Source organism: Hemitrygon akajei, chromosome 18 (assembly GCF_048418815.1).
Source record: "Hemitrygon akajei chromosome 18, sHemAka1.3, whole genome shotgun sequence".
NCBI lineage: Eukaryota > Metazoa > Chordata > Chondrichthyes > Myliobatiformes > Dasyatidae > Hemitrygon > Hemitrygon akajei.
Genome location: NC_133141.1, coordinates 327,891 through 348,860, shown reverse-complemented (window position 1 = coordinate 348,860; position 20,970 = coordinate 327,891). Strand labels below are relative to the sequence as shown.

General features: G+C 37.7%; 1 protein-coding gene across 5 annotated transcripts in view; it reads right to left on the bottom strand.

The window, feature by feature from the left end:
• adam11 (ADAM metallopeptidase domain 11) overlaps window positions 1-20,970 on the bottom strand; it is a 376,715-nt gene that overhangs the window by 125,533 nt on the left and 230,212 nt on the right. For all 5 annotated transcript variants that reach the window (XR_012101994.1, XM_073070643.1, XM_073070642.1 and 2 more), the window contains exons 15-17: window positions 14,990-15,089; window positions 12,471-12,542; window positions 11,543-11,635 (exon numbers count right to left, since the gene is read on the bottom strand). Coding sequence is in view for 4 of the 5 variants with exons in the window: in XM_073070643.1 (XP_072926744.1) it covers window positions 11,543-11,635; window positions 12,471-12,542; window positions 14,990-15,089 (265 nt within the window). In the remaining variant the exon portion in view is untranslated. The remainder of the gene's footprint in view (window positions 1-11,542; window positions 11,636-12,470; window positions 12,543-14,989; window positions 15,090-20,970) is intronic.

Genomic DNA, 20,970 nt, shown 5'->3' with positions numbered 1-20,970 from the left:
AAGACAAGACGAGGTTCTTGGACGTGGCTTGGACAGGATGAGGTTCTTGGACTAGGCTAAGACAAGACGAGGTTCTTGGACGTGGCTTGGACAGGATGAGAGGCTCCTGGACATGACAAGGGAACTCCAGCACAGGGCTGGGTGAGGTACTCCTGGGCTGGGCAAGGCACACGGTCTGGAACAGGCCCCAGAACTGGATGTGGACACAAAGCTCAAACTTGGACAGGGAACACAGTACTCCGGAACAGAGTGTGGACAAGGACCAGGAACCTAGGTCTTGATTGGAACTAGGAAACTGAGTCTTGACTTGGAACCGGAACCCGGGTCTAGGCCAGGACAAAACATGGCTACAGGGAGACCACCTCTGTCTGTCGATGGAGTAGCAGTAATTTTGTGCTGCTCTTAGTTTTTTCTCTCTCCTCTCAGCTTAAATTTTGAATTAAAAATTTTTAATTGCTGATTCTTGAAGGGGAGTAATGTGTCTGTGTCTACGAGAAGTGGGAAGAATCCGCATGAACCTTCTGACAAAGGTAATGGAAAAGGAAAGATGCCAAAGGAAAGATCTGATGAAATGCCATCATGGGCTGAAGATATCGTTGGGACACTGAATTCAATTCAAGATCAGAACAGGGCAATTAAAGATCAACTGGAAAAGAATAATAATGAAATGAAGTTATTTCTGGGAAAACTTAAAGATATGGAAACTCAAGTTACTAAACATGAAGAGGAATTGAAGTTCACCAAGCAAAAACTGTCTGAAACTACAACCCGTTTGGAAAAATATCATAATAAGATTATAGACCTAGAAACTAGGTCTCACCAAAACAATATACAAATTGTTGGATTACAAGGAGGAGCTGAAAATAGAGACTTAACTATTTACTTTGGTAAGCTCTTTCATAATCTATTTCTGACTATTTTATCACAGCCACCTGCTATTGAAAGAGCACACAGACAGTCCACTTCGAAATTTAAAGACTCAAGCAGACCAAGAGTTATTTTGGTTTGTTTTCATCACTTTAAGATTAAAGACCAAATAGTGCGACAGGCAAGAAAACAGAGAGTTTTCAGATTCAACAAGTCTGAGCTCCGTTTTTATGAAGATTATCCGAAAGAAGTAATGGAACAAAGATCAAGATTTGCTTTGGTAATGAAACAAGCATATAATAAGAAACTATTTCCCTCTTTGAGTTACCCAACAAGAATGCAAGTTTTTCCTCCTAATTCTTCCCCATGTACTTTCTTTGACCCAAAAGTCGCGCTGGATTTTGTTCAGGCTATACCTGTCACTGTTGCTGACGTTACTACCGAATGAACTATCTGAAAAGCTGTTTGATTATCTGTCTATTACTCACATTTCGAAAAGAAGATATATGAAGGCTATTTGGATATTTCATTGAGAGATTAATAAAAGAAGGTAAGAAAACCTGCTCACCATTACATCCAATTGGATTTTTTTTGGAAAGAAGATTTACGGTTCAAGTTTGACTGTTTAAGTGGTTAATTATATATTTGACTGAGAAAAGAGGATAAAAGGATTTGTTCCTTTTATCTAATATTTGGTTTGATGTTTCTTTTTGTTGTTTCTTAATTTACTAACTGGTAGTTTTTTTCCCCTACTAATAGGGTTTCTTTAAATATATATATATATATATCTGGGAGGGTTTAGTTACTATGATATTACTAATTAATATTTTTGTAAATTTAGTTTAGTTAAATATACTATTAACCTTTTTTAATCTGTTTTATTATAGTGTCCTATAACTGAATTTAAAGTTTTCTTAGAGATTTAAAGCTAAACTTAAGATGGCACTGGTTTTTCTAAGAGATTATATTATTTTGGTTCTTTATTTGTTTAATACATGATGGAATGTAAAAACTCTCCTTTGTTGAGATTCTTCCAAGGTCATTTTATTTTTTTGTGTACTGGCTGGGGGGAGGGAGAGACGAGATCGACAGAGCAGCCCATGGCTTTGTATCCTATCTTAGTTTGCTTGCCTTTTTTCGGGCTTTTGGGAGGGTGGTGGGTTTAGAGTTAGGAGTTTTTCCCCATTGGGTGGTTCCGGAGCATGCGTGTTTTCTATATGGTTGTATTCTTCATCACCGCCATCTTTGATAATCCTGTATTGGTATGTGTTCTGCGCATGTATAAAGTAAATTAGAATAAAATTATAGTATGGCAATTAAATGGATTAATGTAATAAGTTGGAATGTACGTGGTTGGAATCATCCTATTAAATGAAAAAAGACTTTTAAAATTATTAATCGATTCCAACCTGACATAATTTTTGCTCAGGAGATGCATATCAAGGCGGGAGATCAAAATAGATTTTTTTGTTGGTGGAATGGATTACAGCTCCATGCTACTTCTCAGAGTAAAACTAGAGGCGTATCTATCTTTATTAAATCTAATATATTTACTCAAGAGGATATTGAATCAGATTCTAATGGTAGATTTTTAATTGTTAAAGGAGTGATTTGTAATAGAAAGGTTGTTTTGGTCAATTTGTATGGTCCTAATGTAGATGATCCTTCTTTTTTAAAAAAAAGTATTTGCTTTATTGCCAGATTTAAATGAGTATATGTTGATAATGGGTGGGGATTTTAACTATTGTTTAAATCCTATGATTGACAAGAGCTCAACTAATCAGCAACTTCCAAATCATTCTGCGTCAGTTATTAACTCCTTTTTGACTGATTTTGGGTTGATCGAATTATGGAGGCATTTACACCTTGATAACAGAGAATATTCCTTTTTTTCGCATGTTTATAAAAAATATTCGAGGATTGATTATATTATAATTGATCCCTGCCTTTTGCCTAATGTTAAAAACTGTGAATATGACGCTATTGCTATATCTGATCATGCGCCTTTGAGTTTGTCCTTTGAATTTGATGATGTCATTTTTGCCCATCCACCATGGCGCATGTCTCAGACTTTATCACAAAACTCAGATTCTATCAGTTTTATTGAAAGCCAGATAAAAGAATTTTTTCTTTTTAATGATATAGGAGGTATGTCTAAATTAATTATATGGGATACATTCAAAGCATTTTTACATGGTCAGATTATTTCTTATTCAGCTAAACTTAAAAAACAGACTAAAGCAGAATTAGATAAAATTTCAAAACAAATTAAAGATTTAGATAATATCTATGTGACTTCCCCTAATATTGATTTATTTAAAAAAAGGGGTGGAACTTCAATCACAATATAACCTATTATTAACTCATCCAATTGAAGGTTATCTACTTAAGTTAAAGAGCCAATTTTATATGTTTGGAGATAAAAATAATAAACTACTTGCATTTCAATTAAAATTGGCCAAAAGGCAAATTTTAAAAATTCGTAGAAAGGGAATATGAAGAAATTAATAAGATTTTTCAAGATTTTTATACTGAACTTTATAAATCTCAATGTCCAGTAGACTCTTCTGAAATGAATGCTTTTTTACAAAAGATTGCTTTTCTTAAAAGTTCTGCTGAGGATCAAAAAACTCTTGATGCCTAAATTACTGAATCCAAAATTCATAAAGCTATTTTTTCAATGCAATCTGGTAAGGCCCTGGGACTTAATGGTTATCCTGTAGAATTTTATAAAAAATTTGGAAAATTGCTTTCTCCATATATGTTGGAGATGTTTAAAGATTCTTTTGTGAAAAGTGATTTACCCTCTACTTTTTATGAGGCTTCTATTTCTTTAATTCTCAAAAAGGATAAAGATCCTACTGATTGTGCCTCATACAGACCTATTTCATTATTGAATGTTGATGCTAAGATTCTCTCAAAGATAATGGCCAATCGGTTAGAGACTATTTTGGGTAAAATCATTTTTAAAGATCAAACAGGCTTTATAAAGGGTCATTATTCTTTTTCAAATGTTCGGAGATTATTTAACATTATATATTTGGTCTCTTCTAAAACTCCACAATGCGTTGTATCCTTGGATGCTGAAAAAGCATTTGATCGAGTTGAATGGAAATATGTATTTAATGTTTTAGAAAATTTGGTTTTGGTATTAATTTTAATAATTGGATTAAAATGATATATAAAGCTCCTATTGCTACTGTTGTCACTAATAACTGTAGGTCTCCTTTTTTTCAGTTATCACGGGGGACAAGACAAGATTGTCCATTAAGTCCTTTGGTATTTAACTTAATATTAGAACCCCTTGCTATTGCTCTTCGTGAAGCTAAAAATATTCATGGGATTTTTGTGAATGAGACCATGCACAAGATCTCTCTTTATTCTGATGATTTATTGGTATATATATCTAAGCCTGAAGAATCTATTCCTGCTTTGCTAAAATTATTTGACAAATTTGGAGATTTTTCAGGATATAAAATAAATTTTAGTAAAAGTGAATTACTTCCTTTAAATGAATTTGTCTCTATATATGATAATATTCCTTTTAAAGTTACGGATTCTTTTAGATATCTAGGTGTCATAATTACTAAAAAATATAAGGATCTTTATAAGCCAATTTTCCTCCTTTAGTGGACTCTATGAAGTATTCATTTAGTAGATGGAGCCCACTTACATTTTCACTTGTTGGTCGTATTCATGTAGTTAAAATGATGATTTTACCAAAATTTTTATATTTATTTCAGAATATTCCTGTTTTTTTGACTAACAAGTTTTTGATTCTATTATTCTATCTTATATTTGGGATAATAAAAGACCAAGAATTGGTAAATGTCATTTGCAAAAGTTGAAAAAGGACGGAGGTCTCGCTTTGCCGAATCTAAGAATGTACTATTGGGCTGTTAATTTGCGGTATATGTCCTTTTGGTTATATGGGGGTGATAGGAATGATCAGCCAATTTGAGTAGACCTGGAACTGACAGCTGTGAAACAGTTTTATTTAACTTTGTTATTAGGAGTTGCTCTACCTATACAATTAACTAAAGTTGCTAATTTAAACCTATATCCTGTGGTTAAGCACTCTTTACAAATTTGGCTCCAGTTCCGCAATTTTGTCCACTCCTCCACTTTATTAACTGCATCTTGCATCTTCCTTTATATATAAATTAAATTTCTTCCCCTCACCCATAAAGCCCCATCATCTGCATATAAGGATTTCCCCACACCATGTTCAACTTGTGCAAATATGTCATTTATCATTATGGTAAACAGTAATGGACTGCAGACACTACCTTGTGGTGTTCCGTTTTCAACCAAATATGTCCTGGAGTACTCTTCTTCCACCTTGACTTGAATTGTTTGACCAAAAAGAAAGACTAGAACCCAGTTATATAATTTTCCTTCCACCCCTAATTCTTTCAATTTAATTAACACTCCCTCTTTCCAGAGCATATCATATGCCTTTTCTATGTCGAAGAATACCGCAAGGACCATTTCTTTATTTGTTTGAGCCTTCCTAATTTCAGATTCCAAGCTAAGTATTGAATCTACTGTAGTTCTTCCTTTACAAAAACCGCTTTGGTAGGGAGAAATAAGACTTCTTTTTTCTAGAAAGTATATAAGCCTATCAGTTATTATTCATTCCATAATTTTACCTAGCTGTGAAGTTAATGCAATTGGTCTATAGTTTGTTGAGTCTGATGTATCTTTACCAGGTTTTAATATTGGAACAATAACAGAATGTTTCCATGCAGATGGTATTTTACCTGTTTCCCATATATTATTAAACAGTCTCTGTAGAACTAGAAGTGCACTTATTGATAATTGCTTCAGCATTCTACTCCATACTTGATCCTTCCCAGGAGAAGTTGGCCGTGCATTCATAATGGCTCTTTCTATTTCTGTTATGCTAATAGGTGTATCCAGCACTTCTTCTGATGTTGCTCTTTTGTCCATAATTCTTGGATTTTGCTTAAGCCTGTCCTCCCTTTGCCGTCTAGCCTCAACTGTCAAATTTTCCAAGCTATGTATGTTAACAAAAGTTTTTGCCAATATTTCTGCTTTTTCCTACATTGTTAATTGCTATTTTGTCCTTGCTTTTTAGCACAGGAATCTCTTTGCTACTTCTTATACCATTCATTTTCCTTATCATGCCCCATATTTCGGACAGTTGAGTTTCTCTTCCAATTTTGTTACAATATTGTCTCCAGTATGCTCGCTTTGCCTGTCTGATTATTTTCCGAACTACTGCCTGTGCTCTTTTATATTGTATTAATGTTTCTGCAGAATGTTGTCTTTTTAACACTTTAAATGCTTTATTTCTTACTTTTATACTTCTACTACATTCACAATTCCACCATGGAACACTTTTCCTCTCTCCTCTACCTTTACTTTTCAGAATTGTTTCTTCTGCCAAATTTAAAATTGCTGTGACTAACTTATCATTCATTTCTTCTATATCCAATATATTTTCATCTAAAATCTTTATGCATCTTGCTTCACTTCTTCTTTGAAATATCTCCCAATCTGCCTTATTTAGTTTCCACCTTGACACTTTAAGTCCTTTATTTTGTTCTATTTTAATCTGAATCCTTGTGAGCATGGGATAGTGATCACTTCCTACTGTAGTTTGTTTTAATACATTCCAAGTACTGATCCCTGTTAATTCTCTACTTACAAATGTTAAGTCTATTGCAGTTTCTGTGTTTTGGGAAATATTATATCTCGTACCGTCTCCATTATTTATACACACGAATATAAATTCTTCTATCACTAATCGGTTTATCAGTTTTTTTTACATCCCCATAATGTACTGTGTCCATTTAAATCCCCACACCATATTATTTTCCCTTTCATCCCACCACCCACTGTGTTTAATGTATCTTTGCTTAATCTTCTACATAGATTATAGTAATTTATTATTACCAGGCTTTCTCTGCCTATCCAAATTTTGATTATTATTGATTCATATTTCTGCCCTATGTTGACTATATTATACCTCATCCCACTGGTTATAAATATTGCTACTCCTCCACTATTGCCATTACTTCTATCCTTCCTAATAGCTGTATATCCTTGTAAAACAAAATTTAATTGTGGTTTCAACCATGTTTCCTGTATACATAAAATCTGAGGTTTTTCCTCAAGTTCTGATACATATTTCTTAAATTCTTGACCATTCACGATAAGACTCCTTGCATTTCATTGTAAAGTATATACTGCCATTAGGATCCTGCCTCCCCTGCCTGTAAACTGTTTGATCCTCCATTCAACACTTCTTTAACTACTTCCTACCTAAGCTCTGTAATACCAAGATATTTTTCTGCAGACTTGACTATAATTTTAATTTTCTCGGTTCTCTTGTCTGTTTGCACTGAACAGTTAATTGCATCTACCATAAACAGTACGGAATCCTTTCTACTCATTATTAGTGTATCCTTATTTATCATATTACAGTCCTCACAGTTCACTGGTTTATTATTCCCTGTATTTGTTTGCTTGATAGCCTTCTCCTTTTCAGCGATTCCTTTCACTGCCTCTGTGTAGCTAATCCCTTAAGTTACCTTAAAATATTGTATCTCGAATGATGGTTTCTGGGGACTTCCGGTAAGATGGCGATTGTTTAGCTGCTCCAAACTTTTGTTCCGTTACTGTCACTACCTTTGCACTAAATGTCTTCATTTTTTTAAACCTTAGTTAGGAATTATTTCAGTATCTCTTACTTGCCTGTGAATATATCTAACTTACAATGTCTAGCAAGAGTGCTAAATCCGGGAGAAAAGAAGCTATGACCCCGTCGGACGAGACTATGGTTGCGCTTGGAAAGCTCTGAGACGAAATCTTAAAGGAATTTAAAACCACTTTCAAACAGAAGACAAACTGGATCGGATCAACGATAAAGTGGACAAACATGCTGAACACTTATCTCGCATCGATTCGACTTCTGAAGATTTAGAAAGTCGTGTTCGATACTTGGAGACTCTCTGTTCCAGCTTAGAGGAAAAATCTAACAAACTTCTTTCCAAAATGGTGGATCTCGAAAATCACAGCAGACGCTGTAACATCAGAATTCTGGGATTACCAGAGGTGACTGAAAAGGGATCAACCGTGAAGTTTTTCGCCGAGTTTCTCTGTGAGTTATTCGGGAAAGATTTGCTTCTGAAGCCGCCCGAGCTTGAACGGGCACACAGAGTTTACGATCCCCCCGGAATTCTGGGCTCCTGCCCGCGACCAGTAATCTTGTGTTTCCATCAATACCAGGTAAAACACAGTCTGATCGTAGAGGCGCGTCGCAGGGGGTCGCTTCCTTTCAAGGATACAACCATTCGCTTTGTGGAAGATTTTGCACCCCAGACCTTAAAGATGCGCGCTGAGTTTAAAGGCGCAATGAAAGTGCTTTTTGATCGTGGTTTCAAACCTTCCCTTCGTAACCCTGCTGATCTACGAATCAAGCTTAATACCGGGAAATATAAGTGGTTCAAATCAGCGAAGGAAGCTGAAGCGTTTGTGGCAAGTCTTCCGGCTATCCAGTCATCTTCGGAATCTGATCGGACCTCATAAAATGGTGGATAAGTACTCCTCGTAGTAAAATTACTTTCTCTGGACTCGGAATTCACTTGAATCGCTCAGACATTATTCATTGAAACTTTAAGGGCTGTTGACAATCTCTCCTGGGATTTGGTGTGTGTGTAATCTATTTTTATTCTTGTATAACTTTACCTACAGAGTTCTGCAACTAATTCTAACTTGTTTTGGAGGTTCGAAGTCTTTAGTGAAGGCCTCCCTGTTTGTCGGTTCACAGTTCAACTGCTGATTTATTTTTCCTTTGTTTTAAATATTTATTTATTTTATCTTTTTCTTTTCTTCACCCCTTTTTTCTAATCTCTGAATTTTTTTCTCCCTTCTCTGTAAATGGTTGATAAACACTCGTCTTGAATTTATAACTTTCCCCTTCCTCTTCTTTTTTTTCTTTTTCCTTCTTACCTTTTTTTTCCCCTTTCTCTTACTTTATTCTTCTATAATGTTTCGCGGGTAGGTTAGTTTTGGTTTTCTTCTGATTTTCTCTGTATTAAGTTGTATATTTCTGCAGAAGGTGTTCTAATCTGTAGTTATGTTTTCTAGTGCATAAACTAGTTATTATTTGCTATAATATTTATACAGAAATGTTGTTAATGACACAGATCTGGAAGTTGTATTTGGGTTAATTTTTTTGGTAGAGCTAGCTACTTGTTTTGGTAGCCGTCTATTTTTGGGTTGTGCGGGTGGGGTGGATTTTCCAGTTCCAACATCTCTTTATTGCTTAGGACATGTTTTTATATTTTGACCTTACAAATCTATGTTTACATCTCTGCTCCCAGACTGCTATTGTACTGCTTGACTTTTTATATGCCTGCTGCCTTTTATGCATTAGTAATTGATAATGGCTGGTGCACTTAAATTTGTGAGCTGGAATGTAAAGGGACTGAACCACCCTGTTAAAAGGAGGAAGGTATTCTCACATATCAAACAACTCAAAGCTGACATTGCTTTCCTTCAAGAAACTCATACTCGTTGTTTTGATAACTCCCGGCTTCTGTCAAAGTGGGCGGGTCAGCATTTTCATTCATCCTTTGTCGCTAAAGCTAGGGGAGTTTCCATTCTTATTAATTCAAATATTCCTTTTGAACTCCATAATAAAATATCTGATACAAATGGCCATTTTATTATTGTTTCTGGTAAACTATATAACACTAAAGTTGCACTAGCAAACCTGTATGCCCCCAACTTTGATGATGTTAACTTTTTTGAACGGTTTTTTTCCTCACTACCAGACTTAAACTCATACTCTCTTATATTGGGTGGTGATTTTAACTGTTGGTTGGATCCTAAACTGGACCGATCGTCCTCTGTTACCAGATCACCTACTAAATCTGCCTTAGCTATTCAATCGGTTCTTAATTCGGATCTAAAGTTACATAAGGTCTGGGGACCTTTTATCAAGTACTTTCATAACCTTCCTCTTGACTAGGGTTTGTTTTTTGTTTTTTGGTCCCTTGCTTTCAGCTCCCTTTTTTTTCTGGTAGTAGGCATTATTATCCTCTGTTGCTAAGTGTATTCACAGTCTGGGAGTTTGACTGTCTGGACTTATACTCTTTATACTGTGTGGTGGTTGGTCTGGAGTTGTTGTTGTTTTTTTCTTGTGTTGTGGGGCCTGGGGAGGACGCTAAGCTCACTTGTCTTTAATTTAGGTGCTTTTTTTGTTAAATTCTCTTCCTTTGTAGCATATTGTTATTGTATGCTTAATCTTGCACTGTATTAATGCTCCTCATTGGGATTTGGGGTTTTTAATTTTGTAAAATGTTTTGAAAAACTAATATAAAAAAAAATTTAAAAAAAAAAAAAAAAAAAAAATATATATATATATATATATATAGTATCTCAGCTGCCTTCTTGCTATTAAGGCACCCTCGATAAGCCGTGCAGTGTTCCTCGCCACAATTGCAGCATTTCAGCCTAGCTCCCGCCTCACATTTCCCATATTCATGCTCTCCAGCACATCTCCCACATCTTTGTTTCCCTCTGCAGACTGCCATAATATGCCCAAATATCTGACATTTAAAGCATCTTAAAGGCAGTGGTATATATATTCTGACCTCATAACAAATATACCCCAAATAAACTTTAGTCGGCAATCTTTCTTCATTAAAGTTAATCATAACTGATAAACTATCACATTTTTTTCCATTTTTTGTAACTTTCAAACATTTGGCCTCAATAATTTTTGTTCCTTTTATGTTCTGTTTAATCTCATCCTTAGTAACTTTTGTTGGTATTCCCAAAATAACTCCTCTAGTCCACTTTCTATTGTTGGGTATTGAACATTGTATTTTTCTTCCATCTATTTTATTTAATCTTATCACTTCGCCTTACCGAGCACTATCCCGACAAATCACTAATAGCGATCCATTTCATAATGCTTTGCTCTTTTGACCTTGCCTATAAGTTTGTTGATTACCTTCGTCAAATGAATCGGGTTCCAATCATCAAAAGACATCCCGTCTTCACTCAGTTTTATAATTGCTTTAATTTCATCTTCTTTCCATTGTTTTGCTATCCTACTTCGGTCATCCCCTGACTCCTCAGAGTTTGACATCACATACCTCTGTTTTCTTTTCTTGCTTTTTCCACTCCATTCCTCATTCCCACCAACCTCCATCTCTAACTCACTTCCCAAATTGTCACTTCCTCCTGCCATTCTCCGTCCATTCACAATCTAGTTGTTTAGCCAACCACCATCAAGCTCCAACCCAGTCCAGCAGCCTGAAGCTGAATCCTGAAGCTATTTATGGAGCCAGCCCAAAATGAGAATCAGGTGCCTCAATTAAGGCACCCAATGGAACCAGGGAAAACAGGAAAACCCAGAATAAGGATCGATGGACTGGACTGTGAACCGGAATGCAGATTTCACGGACCGGACCATGACAGACTCAAATCTCAAGGTAATCTATTCTCTTCTAGATTTTTATATTTTTTAATCTGTGCTGTGGATTTGAGTTTCATCAGGCAACTGCTCTCAGTTATTCAATTCTAATAATTCCTGAGAACACGGGTAAGAATGCTTACTGGATTAACCACTTGATTACATTCAGTTCTTAGGCATGTTCCAACTTGAATAATAGGTTTATGAAAGTCACCTTACCTGACAATCTCGGCAGCAGAGTCCATTGCTACACATTGCATTGTGTGTAAGGGTACACTTCTTGCAGCAGTTCCCACCCACTTTACTACATTCCTGGAGGGGGATTAAATAAATTTATTGTGATTTCATACAAGAATTTTCTCAAATACAAAAATAAATGAATAACTATTTTATTTTAACAGTTTCTTAAAAATGGGTGTTACAGTCTTCTAGGATACAAATTGGTGGAGTGTCAGTTGTACTTGAGTTTTGTGAAACAACACAACAGAATGAAGAACCAGACTAACTGAGGCTCGAGGTAAGTGGTGGATAATTGGCACACTGGAACAAAAGAGAAAGAAAGTGCATTATTTACAATTTTATATACAGTACATGGATAATAAGGGGTTGCTTTTTCTAATGGGCATTCCTAATGAGAAGTGGTTAAACTGTAGATACTACTCGGCAACATTTAATTAAATTTGTCGTATAGTCTGTTGTTGAATTTTCTGTTATCAATGTCAAAGGAGTCACTCGCAGAATAAATGCAATCCAATAAAATTGCATTGGAATGGGGAATTTGGCCACATGTAAGTTCCCAGTACACAAACCACAGTTGGTTAAGATGTATTGAAATGGAAGGAATTATCCTGTGATAGACTGGGCTGTATTCACCACTTTCTGGAGTCTTTTCTGTTCCTGGGCATCGGCGTTTCCACACCAAGTTGTGATGCAGCCAGTTAAGATACTCTCCACTGTGCATCTATAGGAGTTTGTCAAAGATTTTGGGTACATGCCATAACTATTCAAAGCTTCCAAGGAAGTAGAGGCACTATTGTGCCTCCTTTGAGATGACACTTACATGCTGGTCTGAGGACAGATTCTCTGATATGCTGACACCAAATCAAATTGGTGACTTTGCAGTTGGGACACAATAGTATCTACTTACAGCTGCGGTTCCACAATCACACTCTTCTCCATTTTCCACATATCCATTCCCACATTCTTGAGGGTCAACCAGCTGTGAAATTGTAAAATGGAGCTAACATAAATTTTCAGTAAAAATCACTAAATCAAAACTTGTAAGTGATTCCATTATATGACATTATTTTATTGGGATGTCACAGTAGCACAACAGTTTGTGTAATACTAATACTGGGCTAGCAACCTGGGTTTAATTCCACTGCAGCTGTAAGGTGTTTGAATGTTCTCCCCATGACTGCATGGGTTTCCTTTGGATGCTCTGGTTTCCTCCCACAGTCGAAAGTTGTATGTGTTAGTAGGTTAATTGGTCACATGGGTATGTATAATTGCCCAGTGCAGTCTCATTGGGCCGAAAGGGACTATTACCATGCTGTAGCTGTAAATATATAAATAATAAAAAACTAAATTTGTATAAAACATGCTAAAATGTGCCGATGGTTTAAGATTATTTGATTGAGTAATTTTTGGAGCTGTTTTGAGTTCAACGTGAGGGATGGGGGAGGGGTGGTAAGAGTCTTCATCCAAACATAAATAGAACCCAGCCCAAACCCTCACTACCATTATCTCTTAATCTAAGATACCAACAAGTTCTCAGTACTGAATTTTAGGTACTATGTGTCCATAAATCAAGCATACATGAAGTAGTATTTTCTAATTACCATTTTCAGCTGAAAATAATGTCAACTATGAAAATGAAACTGGCACTTCTGTTTGTGATATGCATTAACATTGTTCATTTTCCTAGAGGCAGGTGTGCCTAGAACATTGCTGCAGGAATTTCTCAACACAATGTCCTAGACACGTCTAGCTGCCTTATCAAAGACTTTCCTTCCCTTTTACAAAATCAGCAATAGAGTTGTTTGCAGATGATTACACAATGTTCAATTCCATACACTACTACTTAGCAAATGAAGAAACTGATGCTTGCATTCAGGTATGGGCTAATAAGTAGCAGATAACATTCAGAGCATTTAAGTGCCAGGAAATGACTACCGAACCATCTAACCTTGATATTCATTGCTGTTATCATCAAATAATCCTCCACTATCAACATCCTGGAATCTGCCATTCAACAGAATTGAAATGGACCAGCCTCTTAGTGTGGCTACAAGAACTGCAGGAGCTGTGTATCCGTATCAAGGTTTGCTGCCTGATATTACAGAGCCTTGCCATTATCCACTAAGAACAAGTCAGGAGCTTGATTGAATAATTTCCAATCGCTCACTTGATTGCAACTCCAACTCTCAAGAAGCTGAACAGTACCTCTGACAAACCAGTTTGCTTGATTGGCATTCCACCCATCACCCTAAATTTTTAGTGGCAGCATTGTACACCATTTACAATTACTTTCCCAGACTATACTGACAGCAATTTCCAAACTGGTGACCTCAACCATCAAGGACATTGTCACAATTTGAATCTCTTCCCTCCAAGTTGTATACTAATTTGATTTGCAAATATACTACTGCTCCTTTATTGTCACTGGATTTAAATCCTGGAACCCCACCCAGTAGCATTGTGGAAATACCCCACCCAAATGACTGCAGCTCTCTGCCAACTTCTAAAGGGCAATAAATGCAGGCCTTGCTAATAATATCAGATGCCGGAAAATGAATAAATAAAAATAAATGAGGTCATGAAACACCTTACAACATTACCCGATTGTGTGGTGCTCCTCATTCCTGGAGGAGACAAGTTCAGTGACAGCCCACCAGGCTATTTAAATGGTGGCCCTGTTGAAGCTTCTGTGAACCTCACCCTCATTACCCACCCCAGTGCTTAAAACCTCTCTCTATGCTTGTATTTCATGCACAAAGGTTCCTAAGCACTTCTTTGAAAGATTAACTCTCGATGCTCATTATCGTTCTCTTGTGGCCTCCCTTTCTTCCATGTTGCTGATATCTGATTGCTATGAGAAATGTTTCCTTCTAGGTTAGTCTGCAGCTAAGTGTCAGCCTCTGTATTCAATTGTGTTGAACCTGTCATGAACTGTGCAGGCTCCAGAATAGTGCTTCTTGATGCAAACTGTCTCAATGGTATTTCAAAAATCTTTCTGTCCCTTTTCATAATCTTATCCAGGGAACCGGATGTGGTGGTAACACTAAGTACAACAATGGAGGCAGCAAGTTCAGCAACCAAAAAGGTGCATTGAAAGGAAACAAAATCCTGTTAAGACGATGTGAATTCAATGCTATTTGAAATGAAGTAAACATTTGTGTCTGCAACCAGCAGCAATGTTTGCATAACATGAAGTTATTTTTATGCAAACACTGCAGTTAAATGACAGACAATAAGTTCTCACAGATACAGATGAATAAAGACTGAACATAACAGAATCTATCTGACCTCCAGGTGATTAATATGAGATAAAGACAGTAAACGTATATGATCCACAATAATGATGAAATTTTGTATTAAGTTAACAACATTAAACAAAATCCTCACTTCAGAAAAGGTTGCTTACCATTTATCAAAAGGCCTTACCTTAAGAGGTTTATTGAAAAGACAGATGCCACCTCCAGCCTGCAGAAACAGATGATATTCAGTAATGCTACATCTTGAAAACTTTCGTGGAGGATATTGCCTGAAAGTTCAAACAGTAATGTGAACAAAGGATGGTACCACAATCCTTGCTTGCAAAATCTGTCATTCATTGCAGTGTGAAGGCCTGGTCACATTTTTTAAATGTATTCACAATACAGGATATGAGTATCATTTATTATTCATCCCAAAATTCCCTAACTCTGTACAGTTTACCAGGAAGCTACAAGAGTACAGCACACAGCTGAGTCTGAAGTCACGTGCAGGCCATATTGATTTCAAGACGAATATCTCCAAGAATCTTCAATCACAAGTAAAATCCACTTTAGCTTAACCAAACGCACCCATCCTTGCCTCTGGTGCCTATCTCCAACAATAGCTATTGTGGATCAGTGATACTTTTTCCAATGTTCCAACAGGCACACAATGGCAAAACTGCCCAATAATGAAGGGGTAATGAAGCCTCACAACAGCAGAAAATCACATTTTAACACTTTAATGTAGAGTTATAGCAATGCAACACAGAAACAGGCCCTTCAGCCCATTGAATCTGCACTGACCATCAAATACACATTTACACTAATCCTATTTTAATCCCATCTAATAGTTTTTAGTTGTGCAAGTTGTCCCTAACTGCACAGAAACTCAGAGAATTGCAATACTTACATGAACCCTGCATTGAATGCTGTGCACATTAATAAATTTCATCCAGACTCACACAAAACTACTCAAGCTGCTTGCACTTTAGAGCACAGAAAAATTGCTAAATAATTCCCTTTATTTTCTTTCACTTAAACCTTTTTGTTTAGCTATTGGACTTTGCACAGATTATATGATATTGCCATTTCTGTGGCCTTATCCTGCATATTTATACAAAGGATTTCCATGTTTTTAAGGCTGAAAGAGTGAATATTGGAAGGACACTGGGCAGATTACATTTTGAGATACAGGTATAATTGTAATGTACAGATCTATTTCTTGTAGCACTAATTATTTACTGATAACTTACCCATGCACATTGATTTGGAGCTCCTTCTGCAAAGTGCATATAGCTACATCTCTGAGTGCATGCTTTTATTCATTTAATATGTAGTTGTACAGACACAACAAATTGGCAATGAATACGAACCTGAATGTCAGTGAATATCACCAACTGCACCGACAGTTATGAGATGACAGAACTCGGAGGAAGGGAGAGAGACAGCAAGAGGAAAGAGTGAACCAGTACAGTGAAGGCAGTCACAGATGCTAGCACAGGGATGCGTGAGTAACAGTGCACAGTACACAGTGAGTGATGCATAACTAGCAAAGCTAAAGTGAAAATAAAGTGACAATAGCCTTTGTTGGGAAAGTTAATGAATTTGATAGAGCTAATGAGGACTGGGAATCATATATTGAGAGGGCTGAACTGTATTGAAATGCTAACAATGTGGTTGAAGAAAATAAATTCTCCACAGCTCTTAGCTTAATGGGTACTAAAACGTATAGGCTCTTATGCAACTTAGCAAGACATCAGCCAACATTGTTGATATTTTACAAAATCACTTGAGCCTAAATGCACTAGTAATAGCTGGGAGATTTTGATTTTATGAAAGTAACCAGTTAAAGGATGAAAGCATTTCTGAATGCATTGCAGAACTGTGCAAACTTCCCTAATACTGTGACTTGGGAGGTGGACTTTCTGATGCATCAAGGGACAAGCTTGTATGTGGCATGGATAGTCAAAGCACTCAAAAGAGACTATTGTCAGAAAAAGACCAAATCTTAGAATGGGCATTATCAATATCAATGGAGACAACAGCAAAGGAAGTGTAAGAACAACAGAAAAAGAGTTTAGAATGTGAAATGCAAAAAATACCCCTGAATGGTGCAAAAAGCCAAAATTGTTATCAATGTGGCAAATCCTCTCATGATACAAGTGACTGTTGGTTTCAAAGAAAACGTATACAGAAAGTGTCACAGACAAGGGCGCATGGAGAGAGTTTGCAACACCGACAAGAAGCAGAACCAAAGAGAAAAACCACACAGAGTGAAAAGTTTCAAACATAAAACTAAACAAATGCATAAAGTGACTGACTGCAAAACAGAATTAGGCAATGCAGAGTGTGACAAAGGTAAGCTGTCATGTCTAGAACTGAATAGCATTATTGAAGCAGATCACAAAATCATCTGGATCACAACAGATGAGTCTGGTGTAAAACTGAATACAGGGTCAGATTTGTCTGTAATCTCAACAGCTGACTACAACAGACTGTTTACTAAGCTACCATTAGAAAAGACCTTGGTGATGATAAAGACCTACACAGGCAAAAAATATTGTCTTCTAAAGGCAAACTGGAAGTGAATGTGATGTACAGAGGCAAAACACAGCAGCTAGAGCTTTATGTGTTGAAGAGTGGAGGGTCAGCACTTTAAAGATATGAATAGTTAAGAAAAATCCAACTAGACTAGTACACAATCAAAGCTTTTGATATAACATCAACAGGCAACTAGCACTAACCAGAGATTGTCACAGCTGCTTAATCTAATGATAAGGTGTTTGAGAAGGGTATTGGTAAACTCAGTGGCATGAAGGCCAGAAATGAACTGGATGAAGCATTATGGGCTGAAACCCTTTGGCAGGACTGGAGAAAAAGCGAAGGAGTAGGTTTAAAAGGTGGGGAAAGGGAGAGAGATACACAAGGTGGTAGGTGAAACTGGGAAGGGAAGAATGGAGTAAAGAGCTGAGAAATTGATTGGTGAAAGAGATAGAAGGCTATGGAAGAAAGAAAAGGTAGGAGGAGCACCAGAGGGAGGCAATGAGTGGGCAAGGAGATAAGGTGAGGAAGAGAAAAGGGGATGGGAAATGGTGAAGGGTGGGTGGGGGCACTACTGGAAGTTTGAAAAATCGATGCTCATGCCATCAGGTTGGAGGCTACCCAAACGGAATAAAAACACCATCCCCTTCTCTTAATTCCTCCTTCTCCGCTGCATCTGCTCTCAGGATGAAGCTTTTCATTCTAGAACGAAGGAGATGTTCTCCTTTTTCAAAGAAAGAGACTTTCCTTTCTCCACTATCAACTGCATCTCTTCCATTTCACACGTCTCCCATCACCCAATCCTCCTACCACCCTACCAGGGATAGGGTTCCTCTTGTTCTCACCTACCACCCTACCAGCCTCCGCGTACAACACATAATTCTCCAGAACTTCCACCACCACCAATGGGATCCCACCACCAAGTACATTTTTCCCTTCCCCACACTTTCTGCTTTCTGTAGGGATTGCACCTGATGCGACAGCCTTCTCCATTCCTCCTTCCTCACTGATTTCCCTCCTGGCACTTATCCCTGCAAGCAGAACAAGTGCTATACCTGTCCCTACACCTCTTCCCTCACTACCATTCAGGGCCTCAAACAGTCCTTCCAGGTGAGGTGACACTTCACTTGTGAGTCTGCTGGGGTCATCTACTGTGTCCGGTGCTCCTGGTGTGGCTTCCTGTATATCGGTGAGACTCGACGTAGATTGGGAGACCGCTTCGCTGAGCATCTACGTTCCATCTGCCAAAACAAGTGGGATTTCCCAGTAGCCACCCATTTTAATTCCACTTCCTATTTCCATTCCGATATGTCCACCCATGGGTTCCTCCACTGTCGTGATGAGGCCACACTCAGGTTGGAGGAACAACACCTTTTATTCTGCCTGGGTAGTCTCCACTCTGATGGCATGAACTTCCGGTAATGCCCCCCACTTCACCATTCCCCATTCCATTTTCCATCTCGTATAGAAACATGGAAAACCTACAGCACAATACAGGCCCTTCAGCCCACAAAGTTGTGCCGAACATATCCTTACCTTAGAAATTACCTAGGGTTACCTATAGCCCTCTATTTTTTTAAGCTCCATGTACCTAATGCTTCCACCATTGTTGCCGGCAGTCCATTCCATGCACTCACCACTCTCTGCATAAAAAACCTACCCCTGGCATCTCCTTTGTACCTACTTCCAAGCACCTTAAAACTGTGCCCTCTCGTGCCAGCCATTTCAGCCCTGGGTAAAAGCCTCTGACTATCCACATGATCAATGCCCCTTATCATCTTATACACCTCTATCAGGTCACCTCTCGTCCTCCGTCACTTCAAGGAGAAAAGGCCGAGTTCACTCAACCTATTCTCATAAAACATGCTCCCCAATCCAGGCAACATCCTTGTAAATCTCCTCTGCACCCTTTCTATGGCTTCCATATCCTTCCTGTAGTGAGGTGATCAGAACTAAACACAGTACTCCAAGTGACTAAGGTCTGACTAAGGTCTTAGATAGCTGGAGCATTACCTCATGGCAGGGCTTCAGGTACTTGGATCAATGGGATCTCTTCTGGAGGAGGTATGACCTGTTCAAAAGTGACAGGTTGCACCTGCACCAGAGGGGGACCAATATTCTTGCGGACAGGTTTGTCAGAGTTGTTGGGGAGGGTTTAAACTAATTTGGCAGAGTGATAGGAATGGGAGTGAATGGACTCTGGATCAGATGGGTGGTAAAAAAAAGCAAAGATAGCTTGCAGTCAGACTGTCAGGAAGGGCAGGCAGATGACAGGACAAAATTGCAGTCAGCAGGGTGAGTATCAGTGCATTAGGGATGCAGAATCTGAAAGGGGAGCAAATACAGTACTCAAAGTGTAAAATCTCAATGCGTGGAGTATAAGAAATAAGGTGGATAATCTTGTTGCAATATTACAGATTGACAGTTATTATGTTGTGGTCATCACTGAATCGTGGCTGAAGGATGGTTGTAGTTGGGAGCTGAATGTCTAAGGTTACACATTGTATCGGAGGGCTAGGAAGGTAGGCAGAGGGGTGGCGTGGTTCTGCCGGTGAAGAATGCCATCAAATCAGTCGTAAGATGTGTCATAGGATCTGAAGATGTTGAATCCTTGTGGGCTGAGTTAAGCAACTGCAGGGGTAAAAGGACCCTGATGGCGTTATATACAGGCCTCCAAACAGTAGGTGGGATGTGGACCACAGATTACAACAGGAAATAGAAAAAGTGTGTCAAAAAGGCAATGTTATGGTAGTCATGGTAGATTTCAACATGCAAGTCAATTGGGAAAATCAGGTTGTAAATGGATCTCAAGAGAGTAAATTTGTTGAATGCCTATCATATGGCTTTTAAGTGCAGTTTGTTGCTGAGCCTACTAGGGGATCAGCTATACTGCATTGGGTAATGAACCGGAGGCAATTGGGGAGCTTAAGGTAAAAGAACCCTTAGGAGACAGTGATCACAATATGATTGAGTTCAACTTGAGATTTGATAAGGAGAAAGTAAAGTCTGACGTAGCAGTATTTCAATGGAGTAAGATAAATTACAGTGGTCTGAGAGAGGAATTGACCAAAGTAAATTGGAAGGAGATGCTGGCAGGGATGACAGCAGAGCAGCAATGGTGTGAGTTTCTGGGAAAAATGAGGAAGTTGCAGGATATAAGTATTCCAAAACAAAGTAAATTTCAAATGGCAAAATAGTACAAATTGGCTGACGAGAGAAGTCAAAACCAATGTAAAAGTAAAAAAGAGGGCATCCAACAAAGCAAAAATTAATGGGAAGAGAGGATTGGGAAGCTTTTAAAAACCCACAGAGAGCAATTAAAAGAATCATTAGAAGGGAAAGGATGGAATATGAAAGCAAGGTAGCAAATAATATCAAAGTGGATAGTAAAAGTTTTTTCAAAATCTGTAAAAAATAAAAGAGAGATGAGAGTGGATATAGGACCACTAGAAATGAGGCAGGAGAAACAATAATGGGGGACAAGGAGATGGCAGATGAACTAAATGAATGTTTTGTATCACTAATCTCTGTGGAAGTGTCTGGTAGTGTGCCAGATGTTGTAGTGTGTGAAGGAACAGAAGTGAGTGCAGTTACTATTACAAGGGAGAAGATGCTCAAAAAGTTGAA